The sequence below is a fragment of the Ranitomeya variabilis genome, chromosome 3, assembly GCF_051348905.1.
Source record: "Ranitomeya variabilis isolate aRanVar5 chromosome 3, aRanVar5.hap1, whole genome shotgun sequence".
Classification (NCBI taxonomy): Eukaryota; Metazoa; Chordata; class Amphibia; order Anura; family Dendrobatidae; genus Ranitomeya; species Ranitomeya variabilis.
Window position 1 is genome coordinate 549,306,729 of NC_135234.1, and position 24,592 is coordinate 549,331,320.

At 43.4% G+C, this 24,592-nt stretch overlaps 1 protein-coding gene across 5 annotated transcripts in view; it reads left to right on the plus strand.

Annotated features, from left to right (window-relative positions):
• The window catches only part of DZIP1 (DAZ interacting zinc finger protein 1), a 151,217-nt gene that overhangs the window by 26,649 nt on the left and 99,976 nt on the right, over positions 1–24,592 (plus strand). For all 5 annotated transcript variants that reach the window (XM_077297159.1, XM_077297158.1, XM_077297161.1 and 2 more), the window contains exons 2-3: positions 17,817–18,377; positions 20,207–20,279. In XM_077297159.1, coding sequence (XP_077153274.1) covers positions 17,817–18,377; positions 20,207–20,279 — 634 coding nt within the window. The remainder of the gene's footprint in view (positions 1–17,816; positions 18,378–20,206; positions 20,280–24,592) is intronic.

Sequence of the window (24,592 nt, forward strand, 5' to 3'; positions counted from 1 at the left end):
TAAGGAGATCCCGTAAAGGAAGCCAAACCCTCACTACAAAAGATAAATAAAGAAACACCGATACCTGAAGGAAAAGCAAGGCTGGCGTGTGTTCAGTGGCCCAAGGCAAGACGACATGTGAGTGCCGTACTCCGAGTATAAATGTCGTAAAATGTATGATGTAACTTCCGGTACTACGAGTGAGAACTCGTGTAAGGTCCGGAGAAAGCCGAATGTCAAAATAGGCGCAGGCGCACTACAAAGGCTGTACAACGTGAGGTGCGTTTGGGACAATCTAAATAAAAGTAATATGCGCTGAATTAGCACAACATTATTACGGCGCGTGCGCCCTAAGACCATGTATTAAAATTACTTCAAAATAGAAAAAAAGGGGATTTTGTACATAATAAATAATGCCCGGTGAATAAAATAGAAGAAAAAAAAGGGAAAAATATAATGAACTGAAGAGGCATCTAATCATGACACATGCGTATTTAATTCAAATAGATATTCAAGCCCGCTCAGACAGGGTGATAAGAAATATAGAAAAAATAAAAATAACTAAGAATACTAAAAAGATAACAATTCTATATGGGTGCCTACTTGAAGATCAAGTAAATAGTATAAATTTCTACTGGACAATATGGCATAGACCGTAATAAGAAGAAACAGCATCCATACCACATATTCATATGTATACATATATACACACATATGACAAAACGAAAATATAGTCAGCATCTAAATATGCATGCTCAAGAAGATCACAAAATAGGTCTATACATAATATGAAGAATAAAGAGAGTGGGAAAAGGCATACCACCGTAAGAGAACCAGATTGGAAAATAGAAGTGAAATCACGTCGGCACCTAGAAAAGAGGGAATCATAGAGGTAAGTACAAAAAAGTCATATCATATAATTAGTATATCAAATATTATAACAGATATGAATACTATACAGCCTCATATTCCCTATTCATGCCTCGTGGATGAAGCGTCTGGAGAGTGAAAATCCAGAACGCTTCTCTCTCTTTTAATTTCTGTATCCTATCCCCACCACGCCTGGAAGAAGAAATACTCTCGAGTACTTGAAATTTTAATTGAGAGACCGAGTGTCCCGCTGAAATGAAATGAAATGGGATCGGTAACATGGTGCGCTTGCACCTAATAGTGGATTTGTGTTGAGAAATACGGTCTCGGATATGTTGGGTAGTTTCCCCAACATATCCGAGACCGCAAGGGCACTTAATCAAGTAAATGACAAATGTAGAGTCACATGTAAAAAAACCCTTTATCGGGAATAACTTACCCGATCTAGGGTGGGAAAATGTACTGCCCCTAGTTATATTTGAACACTGTGAGCAATGTAAACAGGGGAATGTGCCCTGTCTCTGTGTGGCCAAGAGAGTTTGCCGGTGCTCAGCTCTAGCAGAGCCAACATCGGCCCTTACGAGCATGTTCTTGATATTTTGTGGCCTCTTATAACACATTAATGGTCGATTAGTAAATTCTGGTATGGAAGGGTAGGATTTACCCAAAAGTGGCCAATGCTCTAATATACATTTTTTGAACAAATTAGTATAAGGATGATATGTAGTAACAAAAGTTACTCTCTTCTGTTTCTCCCTCCGTATACCATCTGACGAAGTAGCTTTCTCTAAAATCGATGGTGGATACCCCCTTTCCAAAAAATTTTTATTCATCTCACTTACACGTTGATTTATTGTACACGGATTCGTAACTATGCGTTTAACTCGTTGTATTTGAGATTTCGGTAGTGATGATTTCACGTGAGATGGATGACAACTGGAGTATAATAACAGGCAATTACGGTCTGTTGGCTTTGTATATAAATCGATCTCTAATGAACCATCTTCTTTCACTATCACTAGTGTATCGAGAAAATTTACACTATGGTGGTCCTTTGAAATAGAGAATGTTAGATTAGGGATGCAAGAGTTCATATCTTGAAAAAACATTGACAATGATATTTCGTCGCCACTCCACACCAGAAAAACATCATCGATAAATCTTTTCCAATACCTACAGTATTGTTGAAAAAGTGGATGAGTATAAACAAATTTCTCCTCGAAAAATGCCATAAAAATATTGGCATACGGCGGCGCGACATTAGATCCCATGGCGGTCCCGACCTGTTGAATATAAAATTGGTCAGCAAACAGAAAAATTTTTTTTGTAAGGATCAGATTAAGCAATGTCAGGCAAAAATCTTTTTGGATCGTGGAGAAATTAGTATACTCATCTAGAAACCATTGAACGGCCTCAAGGCCTTTGGAGTGATCAATATTCGTGTACAAAGAATTAACATCCATTGTAACAAGAAAACCTCCTTTCTGTAGGGTACCAACTGATTTGAGGCCCTCCAGGAAATCTGAGGTATCCCTAATAAATGAGGTTATATGGACGAGGAGGGGAGTTAGAATTTTCTCAACCGTTCTGGCTAATGGAGAAAGTAGTGAATTGGTGGATGCAACAATAGGTCGCCCCGGGGGGCACGTAGGATGTTTGTGAATCTTTGGAAGCGCATAAAAAACAGGCGTGACCGGATGTAAATTCAACAAAAATTCACTTAATTTTGAATCTATCACATTACTCTCTTTATACGACCTAATTATCCGTTGAATTTCTTTAGACACTTCTCCAGATGGATCCCTATTGACGGGTAAATAGGTGTTCCTATCACTAAGGTGTTTATGAACCATTGATAAGTAGAACGAGGTGTCCATCACCACAATTGCACCCCCCTTGTCCGCTGGTTTTATGGTTATAGATTTATTCTGTTTAAGATCCTCAAGGGCCCGTCTATCAAGTATAGTACAGTTACGTTTGATAGGACACAAACCCTGATTAATCTGAGGTTTTCTTGTTACAATGGATGTTAATTCTTTGTACACGAATATTGATCACTCCAAAGGCCTTGAGGCCGTTCAATGGTTTCTAGATGAGTATACTAATTTCTCCACGATCCAAAAAGATTTTTGCCTGACATTGCTTAATCTGATCCTTACAAAAAAATTTTTTCTGTTTGCTGACCAATTTTATATTCAACAGGTCGGGACCGCCATGGGATCTAATGTCGCGCCACCGTATGCCAATATTTTTATGGCATTTTTCGAGGAGAAATTTGTTTATACTCATCCACTTTTTCAACAATACTGTAGGTATTGGAAAAGATTTATCGATGATGTTTTTCTGGTGTGGAGTGGCGACGAAATATCATTGTCAATGTTTTTTCAAGATATGAACTCTTGCATCCCTAATCTACCATTCTCTATTTCAAAGGACCACCATAGTGTAAATTTTCTCGATACACTAGTGATAGTGAAAGAAGATGGTTCATTAGAGATCGATTTATATACAAAGCCAACAGACCGTAATTGCCTGTTATTATACTCCAGTTGTCATCCATCTCACGTGAAATCATCACTACCGAAATCTCAAATACAACGAGTTAAACGCATAGTTACGAATCCGTGTACAATAAATCAACGTGTAAGTGAGATGAATAAAAATTTTTTGGAAAGGGGGTATCCACCATCGATTTTAGAGAAAGCTACTTCGTCAGATGGTATACGGAGGGAGAAACAGAAGAGAGTAACTTTTGTTACTACATATCATCCTTATACTAATTTGTTCAAAAAATGTATATTAGAGCATTGGCCACTTTTGGGTAAATCCTACCCTTCCATACCAGAATTTACTAATCGACCATTAATGTGTTATAAGAGGCCACAAAATATCAAGAACATGCTCGTAAGGGCCGATGTTGGCTCTGCTAGAGCTGAGCACCGGCAAACTCTCTTGGCCACACAGAGACAGGGCACATTCCCCTGTTTACATTGCTCACAGTGTTCAAATATAACTAGGGGCAGTACATTTTCCCACCCTAGATCGGGTAAGTTATTCCCGATAAAGGGTTTTTTTACATGTGACTCTACATTTGTCATTTACTTGATTAAGTGCCCTTGCGGTCTCTGATATGTTGGGGAAACTACCCAACATATCCGAGACCGTATTTCTCAACACAAATCCACTATTAGGTGCAAGCGCACCATGTTACCGATCCCATTTCATTTCAGCGGGACACTCGGTCTCTCAATTAAAATTTCAAGTACTCGAGAGTATTTCTTCTTCCAGGCGTGGTGGGGATAGGATACAGAAATTAAAAGAGAGAGAAGCGTTCTGGATTTTCACTCTCCAGACGCTTCATCCACGAGGCATGAATAGGGAATATGAGGCTGTATAGTATTCATATCTGTTATAATATTTGATATACTAATTATATGATATGACTTTTTTGTACTTACCTCTATGATTCCCTCTTTTCTAGGTGCCGACGTGATTTCACTTCTATTTTCCAATCTGGTTCTCTTACGGTGGTATGCCTTTTCCCACTCTCTTTATTCTTCATATTATGTATAGACCTATTTTGTGATCTTCTTGAGCATGCATATTTATATGCTGACTATATTTTCGTTTTGTCATATGTGTGTATATATGTATACATATGAATATGTGGTATGGATGCTGTTTCTTCTTATTACGGTCTATGCCATATTGTCCAGTAGAAATTTATACTATTTACTTGATCTTCAAGTAGGCACCCATATAGAATTGTTATCTTTTTAGTATTCTTAGTTATTTTTATTTTTTCTATATTTCTTATCACCCTGTCTGAGCGGGCTTGAATATCTATTTGAATTAAATACGCATGTGTCATGATTAGATGCCTCTTCAGTTCATTATATTTTTCCCTTTTTTTTCTTCTATTTTATTCACCGGGCATTATTTATTATGTACAAAATCCCCTTTTTTCTATTTTGAAGTAATTTTAATACATGGTCTTAGGGCGCACGCGCCGTAATAATGTTGTGCTAATTCAGCGCATATTACTTTTATTTAGATTGTCCCAAACGCACCTCACGTTGTACAGCCTTTGTAGTGCGCCTGCGCCTATTTTGACATTCGGCTTTCTCCGGACCTTACACGAGTTCTCACTCGTAGTACCGGAAGTTACATCATACATTTTACGACATTTATACTCGGAGTACGGCACTCACATGTCGTCTTGCCTTGGGCCACTGGACACACGCCAGCCTTGCTTTTCCTTCAGGTATCGGTGTTTCTTTATTTATCTTTTGTAGTGAGGGTTTGGCTTCCTTTACGGGATCTCCTTATGGGAGACCGAGTTTCTTCATATGCCTTTGCTGTATATGCGGGATGGTTATGCCCGATGTTGTTTATCTCCTGCTCCGTGGGACTTTTTTGATTTACTGATGATATTTGGGTGCTATACTTATTAATATATCTTTATAGCTATATGCCTTATTTTTCAGTATGCGCCCTGTTTCTCAAGTCATGTTTGACTAATTAACCCCTTAGGAGCGCTATATACTATATACAGGTATTTTTCATTTTATTTTATCAGACTCTACCTTTCTTTACCTTTATATGAATGTTAGTGGACTTATGGCTGCATGCATCTTCTTGTATGTATGTATATGTATGTATACATATATATGTATATCCATACCATCTATTGGCACATGCCTTTCTTTTGTTTATTTTTCACGTTTTCCTGATTGGTGGTTCTCTTGTTCTCATATTTCCTTTGTGCATCTCATCTGCTTATTCCCTAGAGCAGTTTTTCCACTGAGGTTTTTTTCTCAATATTTATCACTTTTCCATGGTTTTTTTGGGTTATACACTACTTCTTCCTTACAGTAAAGGACTCATTCCAATTCTTGCACCTACCCTTGGTGAAGCTTATTTAAGCCTATTGTGCGGTCGGCTATTTTTTCCTTATAAACATAAATTGTTGTATAATTATTTTTTTTTTAAAAACATATATTTTTTTCCATTATAGACTACCTTGAAAAAGGCATTGTATGCCGAAACGTCGGATTTGTCTGTTATATATTTTTGCTGGCTGCCAAAATAAATTTGCATTTTGAAACAAAGAATTGTGGACTTGTTGAGTGCCAAAGGTCTTCCTGATCATATTTTGCCTTTTTCCTTTGAGCACCACATAAAAATTTAGAGTGCACCGCTCCTGACCTGATCCAGATACATGTAACATGGGTCACTTAGTATACCTTCTCTCTCACCTAGGGCTAGGGTCACACTACAGCGTAATACGGATGAATGATATGCGATAGAAAATCGCATAGTACTCGGACCAGTGTTCTTCTATGGGGCAGCTCACATCCCCGTTTTTTTTCCTCGCCGTTTTCAGTGTGCAAGTGAAATCTCAGCATGCTGCGATTGTCACCGACACTCGGCCGAGACTTGTCTCACTCGCACCCATATAAGCCTATGGGTGCGAGTGAGACAGCGCACATCACTCAGATATCATCCGAGTGATGTGCGTTATACGCTGACCCCGGCAATGGAGAAGATGGAGAAAGTAATTTCTCCGCTTTCTCTGCAGCTGTCCTCCGATTCGTTCTGTGGAAGAGGCTCGGAGCACAGACGCATGACACTTGGCTCCCACGCGCAGCAGAGCAGGAGCCGAGGGTCATTAGCATATCGCATCCGATGCTCTTGCATTGGATGCAATACGCTAGTGTGACCCCGGCCTTATAGGGAGAAAAGGTCCCTGCCCTAAAGAAAGATAAAACAAGCCGCAAGTGTGGTATTTGCGCCTGCAGGCTCCCTTCTACACATAAGAAAAATATTGCCAGCCGTGCACAGATGAGGTGTTACGTACGGAGCAGCCCTCCCTCCTGGATAGCATAAAAACCCTTATAAAAACAGGAGGTCCAATTCTCTATGGCTACCTTCTCCCAGGCCCCAGTACCACAGCCCCTTCCTCCTAAAAAAAAAAAAGAAAAAGTAAGATGGCTCCTGTAGAATCTGACTCAGACTCGGGCGAAATCCGTACCTCGGGTTCGGAGGATTTTTGGGAGAATGAGGCTTCCACTTCCACCCCTAAATCAGATAATAAGAAATATTACTTTTCTTCCGAAGACGTTGAAGAGCTGATTGGTATAGTGAGAAGCACCATGGGGGTTGAGGAGGAGGAAGTAAAACACTATACTAGACGAGATGTTTGGGGGGCTGAAACCCAGGTATCAGAAGGGGTTCCCTATACATGAGAATGTACAAAACCTTATCCTTCAGGAGTGGGGTCACCCTGAGAAAGGTCTTAGTGTGCCTTCGGAAGTAAAAAAAAAAACGGTTCCCCCTGGACGGGGATGGTTCATTATGAGAAATCCCTAAGGTAGGTGTGCAGGTGTTGCCAAAAAGATGGCTCTTCCTTTTGAGTATTCTTCCCAGTTCAGTGATTCTATGGCCCGGAAAATCTAGAGTTTGTTAAGGAAATCCTGGGACACCTCCACCAACCTGCTTAAAATGAACGTGGCCTCGACGTGCGTCACCTTACTCAAGGTACTTCTAGAGAGGAGACTGGATTCCCTTCCCCTCCTACAGAAGGCGACGGGGTTCCTGGCTGACGCTTCGGTTGAATCCGTCCAGGTGGCGGCGAGGTCTGCCGTCCTCTCCAATTCATCCAGGAGAGCACTATGGCTGAAGTCTTGGGGGAGGGGGCGACCTTACTTCTAAATCTAAACTATGCTCTATTCCCTTTCAAGGCCATTATGTGTTCGGCCCAGCCCTGGACGAGATCCTAGACAAGGCTACGGACAAGAAGAAATCCCTTCCCATGCAGAAAAGTTCTAGGAAGCGTTTTTTTGGCCCCCCCCTCCTCGGGACCAACCCTCACAGGAGTTCAGGGGAAGGGCAAAATAGGGCGATGGAGTTACCCCAAAGGTGGCAAGGGAAAGAACATTCTGGTGCCCCATCAACATCAAACCCCGGACAAACAATGACTGCTCTGCTGTCGGGGGTCGACTCTCGCATTTCCTCACCCAGTGGCAATCCATCTCCACAAACCAATGGCTTCTCCGTACCATACGGGATGGACTGAGGTTAAAATTCGAGAGTCCTCCCCCTCAATGTCTTAAGGATTATCTCCCTGCAGTCTCCACATATCCAAGAGTCCCTGATGTCAGATCTACAGGATCTTCTTCAGATGGAGGCGATCTCTCAAGTTCCACAGCTGGAGATAGGCAGAAGCCATTATTCTCGTCTGTTTGTCATAATGAAACCCTCGGGGAAACATTGGGTTATCATAAATTTAAAATCCTTGATTCGAGTGGTCAGATACAGACTATTCAAAATGGAATCAGTCAGGTCAGCAATCCCGCTCATCAGACGGAATTGGGTAATGGCTACACTGGATCTGAGGGATGCATACTATCATGTGCCGATACATCCGGACCACAGAAAGTTCCAAAGATTTGCAGTTTCCCATGGTCATCGGGGCAGCCATTTCCAGTTCAACATCCTTCCCTTCGGCATCTCATCAGCACTGCGGGTGTTTACCAAGATCATGACGGAGGCAGTCATTTTCATCCGAAGCCAGGGAGTGTGCATTATCCCATATCTGGACTACTTTCTTATAGTCACTTCATCTATCCGTCGTCTGAACCTAGATGTGGCGAAGACTCTGGAAATCCTGAAATCCCTAGGCTGGATCCCGAATCTAGAAAAATCGGATCTCCATCCTTCCACAAGGAAAAAGTTTCTAGGAATCCTTCTAGATTCAGAGAAGAGGACATCCTTCCTACACAGGGATTGTCACCTCGACCTCATGCAAAAAATTTCCAGATTCATGGATCAGAGATCGCCTACCTTAAGGGATTCAATGTCCATTCTGGGATCCCTGACTGCGTGTATCCTGGGCTAAAGCTCATACACGAGTCCTACAATCCCACATACTTCTATATTCAAAGAGACATCAGGGCCCAGTATCCAGGAGAATCCCACTTCCCGGTCATGTGAAATCGGCCCTATTGTGGTGGCTGGATTACCGAAATCTTCAGCGGGGGATCAGCTGGGACCAGCTTCCCTTGAAGATACTCTTTTCGGATGCCAGTCAGAGAGGTTGGGGTGCAAGAATAGAGGGATCTTACTTCCAGGGGCTGTGGCCCCTAAACATCAGCTCCAGCTCCTCAAATTTGAGAAAGCTGAAAGCTGTGGAGGGAGCGTTAAAAGCCTCATCAGCTCTGATTCAATACCACTACGTGCGTGTCTAGTCAGACAACATAACCACAGTGGCCTACCTCCGTCACCAGAGGGGCACAAAATATGCCAATCTAAAATCAATCGCGGTAAGGATTTTTTTCTCAAGTGGCAAAAAAACATATTGTCCATATCGACAGTACACCTGAAAGGATTAGACATTGTTCAGGCAGACTTCCTCAGCAGGAAGGGCGTCCATCCGTGGGAGTGGTGCCTGGACCAAGAGGTCTTCCTGCAAGATGGGGGAATCCCGACGTAGACCTATTTGCCAATGACCAAAAATGCAAACGTAAGGACATTCTTTTCTCTCTGTCCCGCAAGTTGAGCACGGGGGATAGACGCCTTCTCCCATCCTTGGGGTAGTCGCTCCCATGTGGCCAGGGAGAAGCTGGTACGGCCCCTTGCTGGACATGGCTCAAGAGGGTCCTTTACTCCTGCCTCAGAAGATCAACCTCCTTCACCAAGGTCCACTTCTATATTCGGATCTAGCCAAATTGAACCTTGCGGCCTGGTTACTGAAGCCAGGATCTTGAAGGCTAAAGGTCTCTCTGATAAAGTGATCCAAACTCTCCATAAAAGTAGGAAGCCAGTCACTAATGCCATCTGTGGCAAAGTCTGGAAGCGCTTCTCATCCTGTGTTTCCCAAACACTCCTGATCCTTTTTGTCCAAATATAGCACAGGTTGTAGACGTTCTACAAAAGGCATTGGAGCTAGGACTTGCACCCAGTACACTGAAAGTGCAGGTATCAGCTCTTGGCTCTTTCTTTGATCAAGAGAACCCTCCGCTGGGTTAAATGTTTCATGATTTCTGCAACTAGAATTCATCCTAGGCTCCATAGTCAGATCCCCCCCCCTTGGGAATATAGTTTAACCCGAGACCCATTTGAACCTCTGTCATCCATCACCTTAAAAAACCCGACCCTCAAAACCATCTTTTTAGTTGCGATTACTACCACTAGATGCATAGGAGAGTTACAGGCCCTGTCGATACAGGAACCTTATTTGACTATCACTACAGATAGTATTGTTCTTAGGTTAGATCCCTCCTTTCTACCTAAGGTAGTCTCAGAGTTTCACAGAGGTCAGGATATTATGCTACCCTCATTTTGCCCAGATCCTTCCAACGCGAAGGAAGAAATCCTTTACAACCTTGATGTCCGCTGGGTGGTCCTATATTACCTCCAACAAACTGAAAATTGGAGGATTGACCAAAACCTATTCATTCAGTTCATGGGACGGAAACAAGGGCAAGAAGGCGGCAAAGAACACGATTGCTAACTGGATCAAGCAAGCTATCTGTCTGGCATATTCATCACAGAATCTTTGTCCTCCTGCTACACTTAAGGCTCATTCCACGTGGGCAGTATCTGCATCATGGGCGGAGGGAACGCATCTTCCGAGCAGATATGCAGAGTTTGAGTTGGCACCTGGTCGTCTGTCCACATGTTCACCAGACACTATAGACTAAATTTCAATAGGGATTTAACTTTTGGCAGACCAGTTCTGAAGGCTGTGATCCCTCCCTAAAGAAATTAGTTGTTGGTATTACTCCGATGATACTGTCGTGGAAGGTGACTGGAGAAAATATAATTTTTCTCACCGGTAATTCAGTTTCTAGGAATCTTCCACGACAGCACTTATTTCCCACCCTATCTGATATTCTTATTGGATGATTCCTGCACTTGATTGGTAACTATACATCCCAATGACCCTGATCAAAAGTTTACATACCCTGCTGATTTTGGCCTGATAACATGCATAGAAGTTGACACAAATGGGTTTGAATGGCTACTAAAGGTAACCTCCTCACCTGTGACCTGTTGGCTTGTAATCAGTGTGTGCATAAAAGCTGAGTGAGTTTCAGGGATCCAGACAGACATTTGCATCTTTCATCAGGGTCATTTGGATGGTTTGGGTTGTCATTATGATTTAAAAAGAGAAAACACAGTAGTTTGACAATAAATGGTTTCACCCAACTACTAACCATGAGTGGAGAAAAAGTTTTGGTGCTATTACACATATTCTCTGAATAGAGGCCAAGAAAGCAAAAATAATCACACATCTTCTCCGGGATCCTGCGCCATTCCGTTCCTGTTATGTAAAAGTCACTTATGAGTCACACAGTGCAGTGTGGCTAAAAGAGTCTGCAGAACGGTGACGTCACTAAGAAGAGGAGCCGAACCTCACTAGATCAGAGAGGACAGATTTATGTGAATAAATTGATACACTACCCTACGTACGCATATATACATATTTAGGGGAAAAAATGTTCATGGGAGGACTTCTTTAAGGTCTTTACTGGCTAGCCAAGTAGTGGAATCTTTGATGCATGTGAAAGAGCATTGTCCTACATAAAAATAATGGTTTTCTTGAAAGATGCAGATTTTTTTCCTGTTGCACTGCTTGAAGAAATTGTCTTCTACAAACTGGCAGTAGATTTGAGAGTTGATTGAGTCTATCTTCAACCCGAAAAGGTCCATCTAACTCCTCTTTTTTAATACCAGCCCATAACAGTACTCACCTCCACCTTGCTGGTGTCTAAGTAGAAGTGGAGCTCTGTGTCCATTCCTGATTAGTGTTGAGCGATACCTTCCGATATGCAAAGGTATCGGATTGGATCGGCCGATATCCAAAAAATATCGGATATCGCCGATACCGATACCCGATACCAATGCATATCAATGGGACACAAAATATTGGAATGGTTCCCAGGGTCTGAAGGAGAGGAAACTCTCCTTCAGACCCTGGGATCCATATTCATGTATAAAATAAAGAATAAAAAAAAAAATATATTGATATACTCACCCCTCAGACGGCCCCGGCTCTCACCGGTCCAAGCGTCTGCCTCCATTCCTAAGAATGCAGGGAGTGAAGGACCTTCGATGACGTCGCGGCTTGTGATTGGTCGCGTGCCCGCTCATGTGACCGCTCACGCGACCAATCCCAAGCCGTGACGTCATCAAAGGTCCTACACTCACTGCATTCTTAGGAACGGAGGCTGCCGGTTACATCGCTAAGGTCCAGGGTCCGCCGGAGGGGTGAGTATATCCATATTTTTTATTCTTTATTTTTTACATGAAAATGGATCCCAGGGCCTGAAGGAGAGTCTCCTCTCCTCCAGACCCTGGGAACCATACGCACCGCACACTTCCGATTCCGATTTCCGATATCGCAAAAATATCGGAACTCGGTATCGGAATTCCGATACAGCAAATATCGGCCGATACCCGATACTTGCAGTATCGGAATGCTCAACACTATTCCTGATGCATCCATCTGATCCATCAAGAGCCACTTTCATCTTGTGAGTCCATAAAGCCTATGAAAAAAATCTGTCATCAGATAAATGTTGGCCCACTCTTGATGTTTCAACTTTTGTGTCTTGTTCATTGGTGGATGGGTTTCAGCTTCCTTACCATGGCCATGTCTCTGAGCACTGAACACCTTGTACTTCTGGGCCTCCGGGAAGGTTGGAGCTCTGGAATATGACTGCACTGGAGGAATAGTGGGTCCCTGGTCATTTCACGTTTGATTCTTCTCAAATCTTTTGCAGTTAATTTCTCAATATGTTTTTTATGACCCTGGTGACTATTTGCAATACAGCCATTGATGGTTCAATGATCTCTCCCCAATATCTTTTCACAATTTGTGACTTTTTAGAGTCGGTTAAATATCTTTTATCCAATTTTTGTCTGAGGAACACCAGCTGCCTAATTATTTTGCACACTTTGATAAAGGGTGTTGATATCCTTACCGTTCATCATTACATAAATACACGTCACCTGACCTGTTTTGCCCATTCTAGCTTATACAACTAAGAGAATCTGCATAAGGCCGGGGTCACACTAGCGCTGAATACGGGCGAGTGCTATGCGAGAAAACATCGCATAGCACTCGGACCAAGGTTAATCTATGGGCAGCTCACATATCACTGTCTTTTTTTTTCTCAGGCGTATTCTACGTGCGAGTGAAATCGCAGCATCCTGTTATTGTATGCATATATCACCCGAGTCTCGCCAATGCAAGTCTATGGGTGCTAGAAAGAATTGGACTCCACACAGACAATCAGTGTGACTTGTGAGAAGTACGCACACATTTTCCTCATTTCATCCCATTAAGTTCAATGAGGAAAAACAGTGATAAATGTAAAGCCATACGCATGTCATACGGATATCATACAGATACATAGGTGCGAGACAATTGCATCACACACGGATGACCATACGGAGAACATTTGTGTGACTCTCGGCCGAGAGAATCGGACCGAAATTTTTTTATTTTCCATACCTTAAGTGTGACCCCGACTTAAAAATCATGATCTGGTCAAAATCCTTACTAGTCAAATAATTGTTCACAGTGTATATAAGGTGGCATCGTATAAAGGTCGCTTAATGTATGTAGTTCTGTGGGAGTCTAGAACCAGCTCATGCCAGTGTATGTGCCCCTGTATCACTTATTATATTTCAGGGTTAGATATGTGTCCTTCTGTATAATGTAGCCGTTTTTGTCACGTTACGATAACACAGGATCTTTGTATTTTGAAGCCTGTTATGGTATTATTACTGGTGATGTCTACACACCAAGCTGCAACTTATAATGATTTGAATTAGCATCTCATGGTATATTTTGGACAGAAATAACACTGGTTCTATAGAAAATGATGGGAAATTGTACACTTATTTATATGTATACAGAAGTATGATGTTTTCAACCCTGTAGTTTGGCTTAGCTTGGCACTTTTTGATGTATTGCGAGGCTCAGGTCTTGATTGTGAGCTTGGTACACACTCCCATGAGTAGCAGGATGACGGCAATCTTATGATACTCCATGATAAAGACGCTTACATGTCCTAATGTAAAAGTAGGAGTTTGATAAAACCATTTTCACATCTATTAATACAGCTTACATCTAGAAAAGTTTCTCAATGCTCCGTCTCTCCAGTGGTAGAGTGATGATGTGCTGTATGCCAATGTGACCACTGGTGTCAGCAGCGATGCTGGCTTATATGGCAAATGATCCCTGAGGTCAGTGTGGCACTTTGTCACTCCAGGACAGTAAACAAAGACTGGCTGGGACCACCGGATCATGCCAGAGTAGCAGCATTAAAGGGGTTTTCCAAGAGCAAAGTTTAATCAATAGATCTTGGAATAATAATAATTTCCACAATTGAATGTGTATAAATAAAATGTCCCTGTGCTGAGATAATCTCATAAATGTGCCCCTGCTGTGTACTGTGTAATGGCTGTGTCTGACCGTGCTGGAACATAGTCTGATCATATCACATCTCCTGGGCAGGGAAATAAGACAAAGAGAGTATACAGACATTCTGTGAGGTTAAACATTTCCCTGCCTGTTTGAAAGGTTTACCTCCCAGAAAGAATCAGCTGTGATTCCCTGCTGTAATGTCTGTATACTCTCTTTTTCTTTATCTCAGCACATGGATATTTTTTTTAACAAATCTAATTGTGGAACTTACTTTTGTTCCAGGATCTATTCACTAAAGTGTACTTTGTTTGTGGCAAAACTCCTTTAAAGGGAACCTGTCAGGTCCTCCATGCCCTCCAATGCAGAAGTTTAGACTATAGCTCCTGGTCATGAGCAGCATGCCTCTGAAGCCAGGAAGTGTACATCTGGCTTCAGAGACGCACGTACGCTGCCAGAATGAGCGGCGCTCCTGTGCAGATTTGTGTGAGTGGCGATGACGCAGCTAGTGCAAATTATGTTATAACGCCCACAGGGGCTTGATAACATGGAAAGAAGGCTGACTAGTCTGGGGATCTAACGCCCCATCCTCTAGTCAAAACCCTCATTAGCTTGGGGAAAGTGGAGGTTATAAATGCTTTTTTAAAGCATTTATTTAACTGAATTATGTTATACAGGGCTGGTTAGGGAGGGAGTTTCATCACAAACAGCTGAATACTAATGGATTGGACAGGTTCCCTTTAACCCTTTAACGTCCAATGACTGGCCAAGTGTCATTTCCCGCACCAGGACGGGCTATGTCCGTCATGCATTTAAAGGGAACCTGTCACCCCCCCCAGGCGTATGAAACTAAAAGAGCCACCTTGTGCAGCAGTAATGCTGCATTCTGACAAGGTGGCTCTTTTAGTTCAGGGTGCTGTAACTAGAGAAATAATCAGTTTTATAATTTGTCTGAAATACCTGGTCTTCAGTCCTGGAGGCCGGCGTTTCCCCCCTGCTTCAGACAGCACACAGCTGTCACTCACATCTTCTTGGCGCCGGGCGCCGTCTCCTCACCGCTGTTTTCAAAGTAGCCGGCGCCTGCGCTCTTTTCCCCTGCCTGGTGCAGGCGCAGTGAGCGCTGGCCGTCTGTCCTCATATGCAGCCCAGCTGACTGCGCCTGCGCGGCCGCCCTGCCTCTGCATCCCAGCCCCGCAATGTGAATAAATCATAAGTCACTGCGGGGCTGGGATTCACAAGCAGGGCGGCCGCACAGGCGCAGTCAGCTGGACTGCATATGAGGACAATTAATCAAATTCACCGCACTCTCTATGGATAAGAGTCAAAAATTATAACAGTTTATTCAACCTGGATTAAGTTGGGAGCACAACAGAATATTACAGCATATGCGATTAACAATGTTTCGGCTCGACCTGAGCCTTTATCACGTTATCGCTTATTCCAAAGAGGATAGTATGTGAGGAGGGATAAGTCCCAGTGATGCAGCAGATTCTTATAAGTAATGTACTGGTGTGCTGCTAAGTAGGTATGAACAGAGGTTCCCTTATGGGGGTATGGACCTTGAGAGTCAGGATGGCGAGCGGCGCTCCCGCGCTGTGCTCAGTGTCAGCGTGTGTCAGGTATAATGCTGGGACAGTGTGCTGTCCCAGCATTATACCTGACACACGCTGACACTGAGCACAGCGCGGGAGCGCCGCTCGCCATCCTGACTCTCAAGGTCCATACCCCCATAAGGGAACCTCTGTTCATACCTACTTAGCAGCACACCAGTACATTACTTATAAGAATCTGCTGCATCACTGGGACTTATCCCTCCTCACATACTATCCTCTTTGGAATAAGCGATAACGTGATAAAGGCTCAGGTCGAGCCGAAACATTGTTAATCGCATATGCTGTAATATTCTGTTGTGCTCCCAACTTAATCCAGGTTGAATAAACTGTTATAATTTTTGACTCTTATCCATAGAGAGTGCGGTGAATTTGATTAATTGTTTATTCAGGGCCACTAGGTCCATTACACCAGCACCTCGTCACATTAGGCCGAGTGCACGCCAAATAACCTCCTGCATATGAGGACAGACGGCCAGAGCTTACTGCGCCTGCACCAGACAGGGGAAAAGAGCGCAGGCGCCGGCTATTTTGAAAACAGCGGTAAGGAGGAGGCGGCGCCCGGCGCCAAGAAGATGTGAGTGACGGCTGTGTGGCGTGGAAACCAGGGGGGAAAAGACTGCCTCCAGGTCTGAAGACAAGGTATTTTGGACAAATTATAAAACTGATTATTTCTGCAGTTACAGCACCCAGAACTAAAAGAGCCACCTTGTCAGAATGCAGCATTACTGCTGCACAAGGTGGCTCTTTTAGTTTCATACGCCTGGGGGGGGGGTGACAGGTTCCCTTTAAAGGGACACTGTCACCCCCTCCAGCCGTTATAAACTAAAAGAGCCACCTTGTGCAGCAGTAATGCTGCATTCTAACAAGGTGGCTCTTTTAGTTTTTGTTACTGTTATTCTCAAAATAAAGCGTTTTATAATTTTGCCCAAATACCTATCTTTATACCTGGAGGCAGGTCTTTGAAGCGCCCAACTGCTGTCAGTCATCTCTTCTGCGGCGCTGGTCGCCGCCCCCTCAGCGATGTTTTCCTCTGAAATCCGGCGCCTGCGCTGTGCTCTTCTGCCTGGAGCAGGCGCATAGAGCATTGGCCGTCATAGCACAGATGCCGGGTTCCGGACTGCGCCTGTGCCATGCCTAGGAAACCCAGCCCCGCGCTTTGCATAATGCATAACACACTGCGGGGCGGGGATTCAGTAGCAGGGTGGCCGCACTGCCCGCACAGGCGCAGTCCGGAACCCGGCATCTGAGCTATGACGGCCAATGCTCTATGCGCCTGCTCCAGGCAGAAGAGTACAGCGCAGGCGCCGGATTTCAGATGAAAACATCGCTGAGGGGGCGGCGACCAGCGCCGCAGAAGAGATGACTGACGGCAGTTGGGCGCTTCAAAGACCTGCCTCCAGGTATAAAGATAGGTATTTGGGCAAAATTATAAAACGCTTTATTTTGAGAATAACAGCAACAAAAACTAAAAGAGCCACCTTGTTAGAATGCAGCATTACTGCTGCACAAGGTGCCTCTTTTAGTTTATAACGGCTGGAGGGGGTGACAGTGTCCCTTTAAACTGTCACTGCGTGTAAATTGTAATTGCATTGCAAATGTTTCAGAGTTATTACCACATAGAGTGACACCGGTAAGATTTGTAAAATTTGGCCTGTTCATGAAGGTGAAAACAGGCTGGGGGTGAAGGGGTTAACAGGTGGGTAACTTTTATTTATATATATATATATATATATATATATATATATATATATATATATATATATATATATATATATATATATATATATATATATATATTACATCTGAATGCTGGGAAAGAGATTATCCAAAGCAGGCAATCCCTCCAGGAGACTTTACTTGTAGATGTGATTTTCAGTGTTGACTGGTTTTGATTTTAGCATTCTCTTCTTTTTCAGCCTTTCTTTGAAAATGCTTACTATCCCTTCGAGCCTGAGCCGGCACAAATCTCCCCAGACAGGCTAAGAACTCCTTGGATGCCACGTCCTTCTACGCCCAGCAGAATGCTTTCTTACAACCATGACTCTCGGTTTAAATTCCGAACGCGCCATGAAAGTGTAGACTGGAGACGCATTGGGGCTATTGATGTGGACAGACTAGCAAGTGAATTAGACTTTCTGACCCTTCAGGAAAACATCATGGGTATCACATTCTGTAACATAGAGAATGAAAAGTGCCCGCATTGTCACAGTAGCCTTGATCCTATTCTCCTAAAACTGTTCCGACTAGCCCAGTACACTATTGAGTACCTGCTTCACAGTCAGGAGTACCTGACCGCCAATCTCCACACATTAGAAGAGAAGGTCCGGGCCACCTTGACTGAGACAGAGCAGATACAAGAGAAAATGGTCAAACAGACTCAGGAAGTGAAGACGCTAAAGGATGAATGCAAGCGGAGGAAGCAGATCATCTCTACTCAGCAGATGATGATCAGTGCCAGTGCGGGGCCCTACCAGAAGGTAAAGTAAGCCTTGGTGACTACTGGATAGTCTGGGAAAGAAACTGGTCCACAATTTTCTCAGTGGCTCCCACATGCCTCCACACAGATGGTAAACCTCTACCTCTAGTATTGTATTGAGTTCTTTATGTGTTATCTCCTACACCTGAGTCTTATTTGTGCTTGTAAATCATTCAGATATTGCTAAGACATGGTGTGAATTAGCGAGGAGGGAGCATCAAAGAACAGGGTGAAAGACGCAGGTAGATGTTTTCAGTTGTCTGCTTCTAGGAAATGTTTCTAGACCTCCTGTGCATAACCACTTTGTAGAACTAAAAATGCTAGGGGTAAGACATACTCTTACCTGTGCCTCCAATGGTTTGTTCACAAGGTACTGCACAGGGTGGATTAGCTTCAGCTATTCTAGAGTTCTTACTAAAAATTTCATTTTTTGTTGTAAATGCTGCAGATTTCTCACACGTCCGCAGATTTATAATTTGTGGGTTTATAATGTGTATTACAGATTACCTCAAGATGCAGATTTGCTTATATACATTTTGTTAAATCTCATTCACTTTGCATTTCATTTTTTTTTTTTTAACCCCTTCTCAACATCTGCTAAACAATGTAGAGCGCATCTCAGGTACGGGTGTACGGAGTGGACCCAGGAACTGGAAACCGCAGCGATTGCCCTTATTTACCCTTTAAAGTGAATCTGTCAGAAGCCTTTTAAGCCATCTACAGCGGTTGAAATAAGGATTGAACTTGTCACCAATTTTCTAAGTAAATATATTTCTAAAGGTCTTATTGATATGAAATTCTCACCAGATACTTTTTTGTTGTGTGATTGCTCATTATGACACATAACTTACGGTAATTTATGGACATCTTTGGTTTGATCTCTTTGCATGTGTGGATTGGATGGGTTGTTACCGACATCTGGGGATAATTTTATGTTAATAGCACCTTTAGAAATATATTTACCTAGAAAATTGTTGATGTGTTCAATACTTAATTCACCCTCTGATTATGGGTATTTGATATCTGCAATCCAATATCTTATTCCCTAGAAATAATAATGTTTCTTAATATGTAAATGAGCTGTTAAGATTTTGGGCCGGATATAGATCTCCCAGAGTCTGCATCTAGAGTTTATTTTAAAAGAAAGTGGGCGTTACCAGTGTGAGACATGTAATGACTGACCGCCTGCATTCCTGATCTCACTGCAGAGCTGTGTGTGATTATAACTAGCACAGTACAGCAGAGCTGAGCTTTGTCTCATTACAAACACATCTGAAGTTGTAGCTCATCTCTTACAGTGCTGTCAACTGAAAAGCAGAGCTCTGTCTGATTACAAGTAACACTTCTCTAGTTTCATTCTCACAGGCAGCCAGTGTGGAGGAAGGGAAGATGACATCTCTGAGGTGATCTGCAACTGCAAATGTGTTTGTAGTGAGACAAAACTGTCCTCAGATTACATAATAAAAAACTGCTGACATATTGCCTTTAACTCGTCGGATTTTAGCATTCCATTGGTTATTAGTAGGGCTCATTTTGTTAGCTTTGATGTCAGAAATCGAGCAAGATCTTCAGCAATCAATCAGAGCTTTCCATTTCTAACCTTCACCAGAATAATGAAATGTTCATCCTTGTTTGCTATGCGTAACAAGGACACTTTTTCTCTGCAGGACTTTTTCTTGGAGGTAAGCCATCGACAAATCAGTCTAGATTATTTTTAAATAGTTTTTGTTCTGTAAACTTGGGTGCGGCTTATAATCTGAAGCAATAAGGTTCAAAGTATACATTTTACTCATCAAATACCAAAAATAATGTGTACTATTTTCATTTCAGTGCCAGTATTGTGAGAAGGCGTTCATGAATACTTCGTATCTGCAAAGTCACATTACAAGGAGACATCCAGAAGGTGCGTATCTGGTAATGCCGGCTTACCCCTTTGTTGTAAATATATGTTATTTCATATGGAAAGTCAAATATCTAAAAGATCTGCCCCTATGTGAAGCCGCAATAACACGATGGGGCACTACGGGTGTGTGCACAAAATGTTTTTCTTGGATATTAAAAACTAAAAGCTTACTAGTGGAAACCTCTTCATAAAATGTTCCTTTTTTGGATGTTTTTGGAGTTTTTCATTTCCTGCAGCAGTTTTGAGGTTTTTGAAGAGTTTTTATTTTTACCTCCAAAGCATTTTTTGCAGCCCTCTTGATTGGACAGTACTTTGGATTCAATTCCATCAGGAGTCCGTGGCACATTTGCATTGTAATCCGCAGGTAACACATGTGAATCCACCCTTCAAGGAGTTTCCATGATTTATAAAAATTAGGTAACAGCAGGAAATGCGATAAAATAAAAAATAACTAATATTTACCTGTTCTATACTCTCTATTGATCCAGCACTGACACTATGGTGGTCCCTGGTGGGCTTTACTTCCCTTAAGTAATGTCTTGCTGCTCTACATGCACAGTCCTGCTGCAGCCAATTATTGGTCTCCGCAGTCATTCTAGCATATATAGCACGAGGCCTCTGATGCCGTGATTTATTGTAGGCCCACATGGGTGTATAGCACATCATCATTGCAGGAAAGTAAACAAAGGCTGAGGTCCACAGAAGTGTGAACTCTAAACCTTGCGAGGATCACAACACAACAAACTGCATCTATTATTAAATAGATTATTAAATAAATCTTTGACATGATGGGGCTGTTGTATTTACTTTGAAAATCTGTGCCAGAATGGCTGCATAAACTTATATGGAAATTCAAGTCAATCTCTGCCCATCTAGCCTGATTGAAAGTTCCTCAATGTCCCTCCTCTCTGCCGCAGAGATCTCACACTGCCAAGTACAACCTGTAGATGTTACGAAACTGCAGCACAGAACTAGGAGAGATGGTGGAAAGCTGACCCTGCACTAAGCCTAGGCTGAAACCCTACGATGGAGTGGGCGACCCATTCCTTGTGAATAGACCCACCAACGATCCTAGTCTAAACTCAGTGAAGACCTATAGATAAGGGGAAGGAGGTCCCTAAAAGATCTAATGACTGGGTACAAAAAACTGGTCACCTCCTAATAGGAAACACAGAGAAGGCTTCAGAAACAAACTGAAAACAGAAACAAAAGATAGCAGAACCAGAGATCCCAGAACTGCACAATATCAAACACAGAAAGCTGTCTAAGCACCTAGCCAGAACTCTAGCGGATTAACACTGTTGTCCAGCAAGTAATGGGAGGCAGGTGCTGGGTAATAAAGGGTGATACAATCACCTGACCAAGACAACCCAGCACCAGGAGCCACATGTGGCTTGAGGTCCAATGATGTGCGGCTGTTTGGCAGCTTGGTGCATTAGTCCGAGGTCATGTTAAGTATGGTACGCTGGAGATAGGATGACACTGCCAGTCAGAGGAGGTATTGGAAGATGGATGCCACAGTGTGGTGGGAGAGTTCTATAGGAGAGTACCGATTGGGGGAAGATGGGAAGCCCTAGTTGTAAGTATACGACCTCCGTGTCATTTCAGTGGGCGAGCTGTGGGTTATTATGTCATTATGCCCACTCATAATGAAGACTCCTGGTGCCAGCACTGTGGGAAAGGGAGGTGGGAGCTGGATGTCACTGGGCTGTTGATGTGGCTCTCGGGGTAAGCTCTTGGGGTAGGAAAGGTTGGGAACCACTGGTGTGTATATTTAGGTATAAAATGTATTATCTTTATTAATTAGCATTTTTTTAAAGCACAAAAATAATTTAAAAACGGAAAAATACAAAGAGATAGGTAAAGCCCAGATCAGCAGGCTACCAGGTCCGAGAGGGCTGATAAAGGCATGAAAAGATGAGTGGTAAACATAATATTTTAATATGAGAAAAAACAGCTGAATTTATGTTCTTCCATGAGACAGTATCATGGCGTATTCCAAGCTGGTGTTTCTGGTGTTGATTATAAAAGCAACTTTCTTGTATCCCCACTTGGCTTTTCCTGCCATTATCAGCCCTCTTGGACCTGGTAGCCTCCTGCTCTGGGCTTTACGTTCCATTGTGTATATTTAGCTTAACCCCTTCCCGACCTTTGACGCCACGTAGGCGTCATGAAAGTCGGTGCCAATCCGACCCATGACGCCTATGTGGCGTCATGGAATGATCGCGTCTCTGCAGATCGGGTGAAAGGGTTAACTCCTATTTCACCCGATCTGCAGGGAGAGGGGGAGTTGTACTTCAGCCCAGGGGGGGTGGCTTTGCCCCCACGTGGCTACGATCGCTCTGATTGGCTGTTGAAAGTGCAACAGCCAATCAGAGCAATTTGCAATATTTCACCTATGAAAATGGTGAAATATTGCAATCCAGCCATGGCCGATGCTGCAATAGCATCTGCCATGGCTGGAAATCATGTTCTGCCCCCCCCCCACCACCCCCGATCTGCTCCCCAGTCCTCCGTTCTGTCCGGTACCCCCCTCCGTGCTCCTGTCCGCTCCCCCGTGCTCCTGTCAGCTCCCCCCGTCCTCCGATCCCCCCCCCCTGTGCTCCGATCCACCCCCCCCCCACCCCCACATACTTACCGAGCCTCCCGAAGTCGGTCCGTCTTCTCCCTGGGCGCCGCCATCTTGCAAAATGGCGGGCGCATGCGCAGTGCGCCCGCCGAATCTGCCGGCCGGCAGATTCATTACAAAGTACATTTTGATCGCTGTGGTAGGTTCTATCACAGCGATGAAAATAAAAAAATAAGAAATAACCCCCCCCCCCTCTTTATCACCCCCATAGGTAGGGACAATAATAAAATAAAGAAAATATTTTTTTTTTTCTTTTTCCACTAGGGTTAGGGTTAGAACTAGGGTTAGAACTAGGGGTAGGGTTAGGGATAGGGTTAGGGTTAGGGTTACGGGTAGGGTTATGGCATGAGCACACAGTGCGGATTTGGCTGCAGATCCGCAGCGGATTGGCCGCGGATCCGCAGCGGATTGGCCGCTGCGAATTCGTAGCAGTTTTCCATCAGGTTTACAGTACCATGTACACCTATGGAAAACCAAATCCGCTGTGCCCATGGTGCGGAAAATTCCGTGCGGAAACGCTGCGTTGTATTTTCCGCAGCATGTCAATTCTTTGTGAGGATTCCGCAGCGTTTTACACCTGTTCCTCAATAGGAATCCGCAGGTGAAATCCGCACAAAAAAACACTGGAAATCTGCTGTAAATCCACAGGTAAAACGCAGTGCCTTTTACCTGCAGATTTTTCAAAAATCGTGCGGAAAAATCTCACACGAATCCGCAACGTGGGCACATAGCCTTACGGTTAAGGTTGGAATTAGAGTTAGGGTTGGAGTTAGGGCTAGGGTTGGAAATAGGGTTAAGATTAGGCTTGTGGTTAGGGTTACGGATAGGGTTAGGGGTGTGTTGGGGTTACAGTTGTGGTTAGGGTTGGGATTAGGGTTAGGGTTGGAATTAGGGTTACGGGTGTGTTGGGGTTAGGGTTGTGGTTAGGGGTGTGTTGGGTTAGGGTTGTGATTAGGGTTATGGCTACAGTTAGGATTAGGATTAGGGGTGTGTTGGGGTTAGTGTTGAAGTTAGAATTGAGGGGTTTCCACTGTTTAGGCACATCAGAGGTCTCCAAACGCAACATGGCGCCACCATTGATTCCAGCCAATCTTGCGTTCAAAAAGTAAAATGGTGCTCCCTCCCTTCCAAGCCCCGACGTGCGTCCAAACAGTGGTGTACCCCCACATTTGGGGTACCAGCGTACTCAGGACAAACTGGGCAACAACTGTTGGGGTCCAATTTCTCCTGTTACCCTTGCAAAAATAAAAAATTACTTGCTAAAACATAATTTTTGAGGAAAAAACAATTATTTTTTATTTTCACAGCTCTGCGTTATTAACTTCTGTGAAGCACTTGGGGGTTGAAAGTGCTCACCACACATCTAGATAAGTTCCTTCGGGGGTCTAGTTTCCAAAATGGGGTCACTTGTGGGGTGTTTCTACTATTTAGGCACATCAGGGGCTCTGCAAATGCAACGTGATGCCCGCAGACCATTCCATCAAAGTCTGCATTTCAAATGTCACTACTTCCCTTCCGAGCCCTGACATGCGCCCAAACAGTGGTTTACCCCCACATATGGGGTATCAGCGTACTCACAACAAACTGGGCAACAAATATTGGGGCCCAATTTCTCCTGTTACCCTTGTGAAAATAAAAAATTGCTTGCTAAAACATCTTTTTTGAGGAAAGAAAAATGATTTTT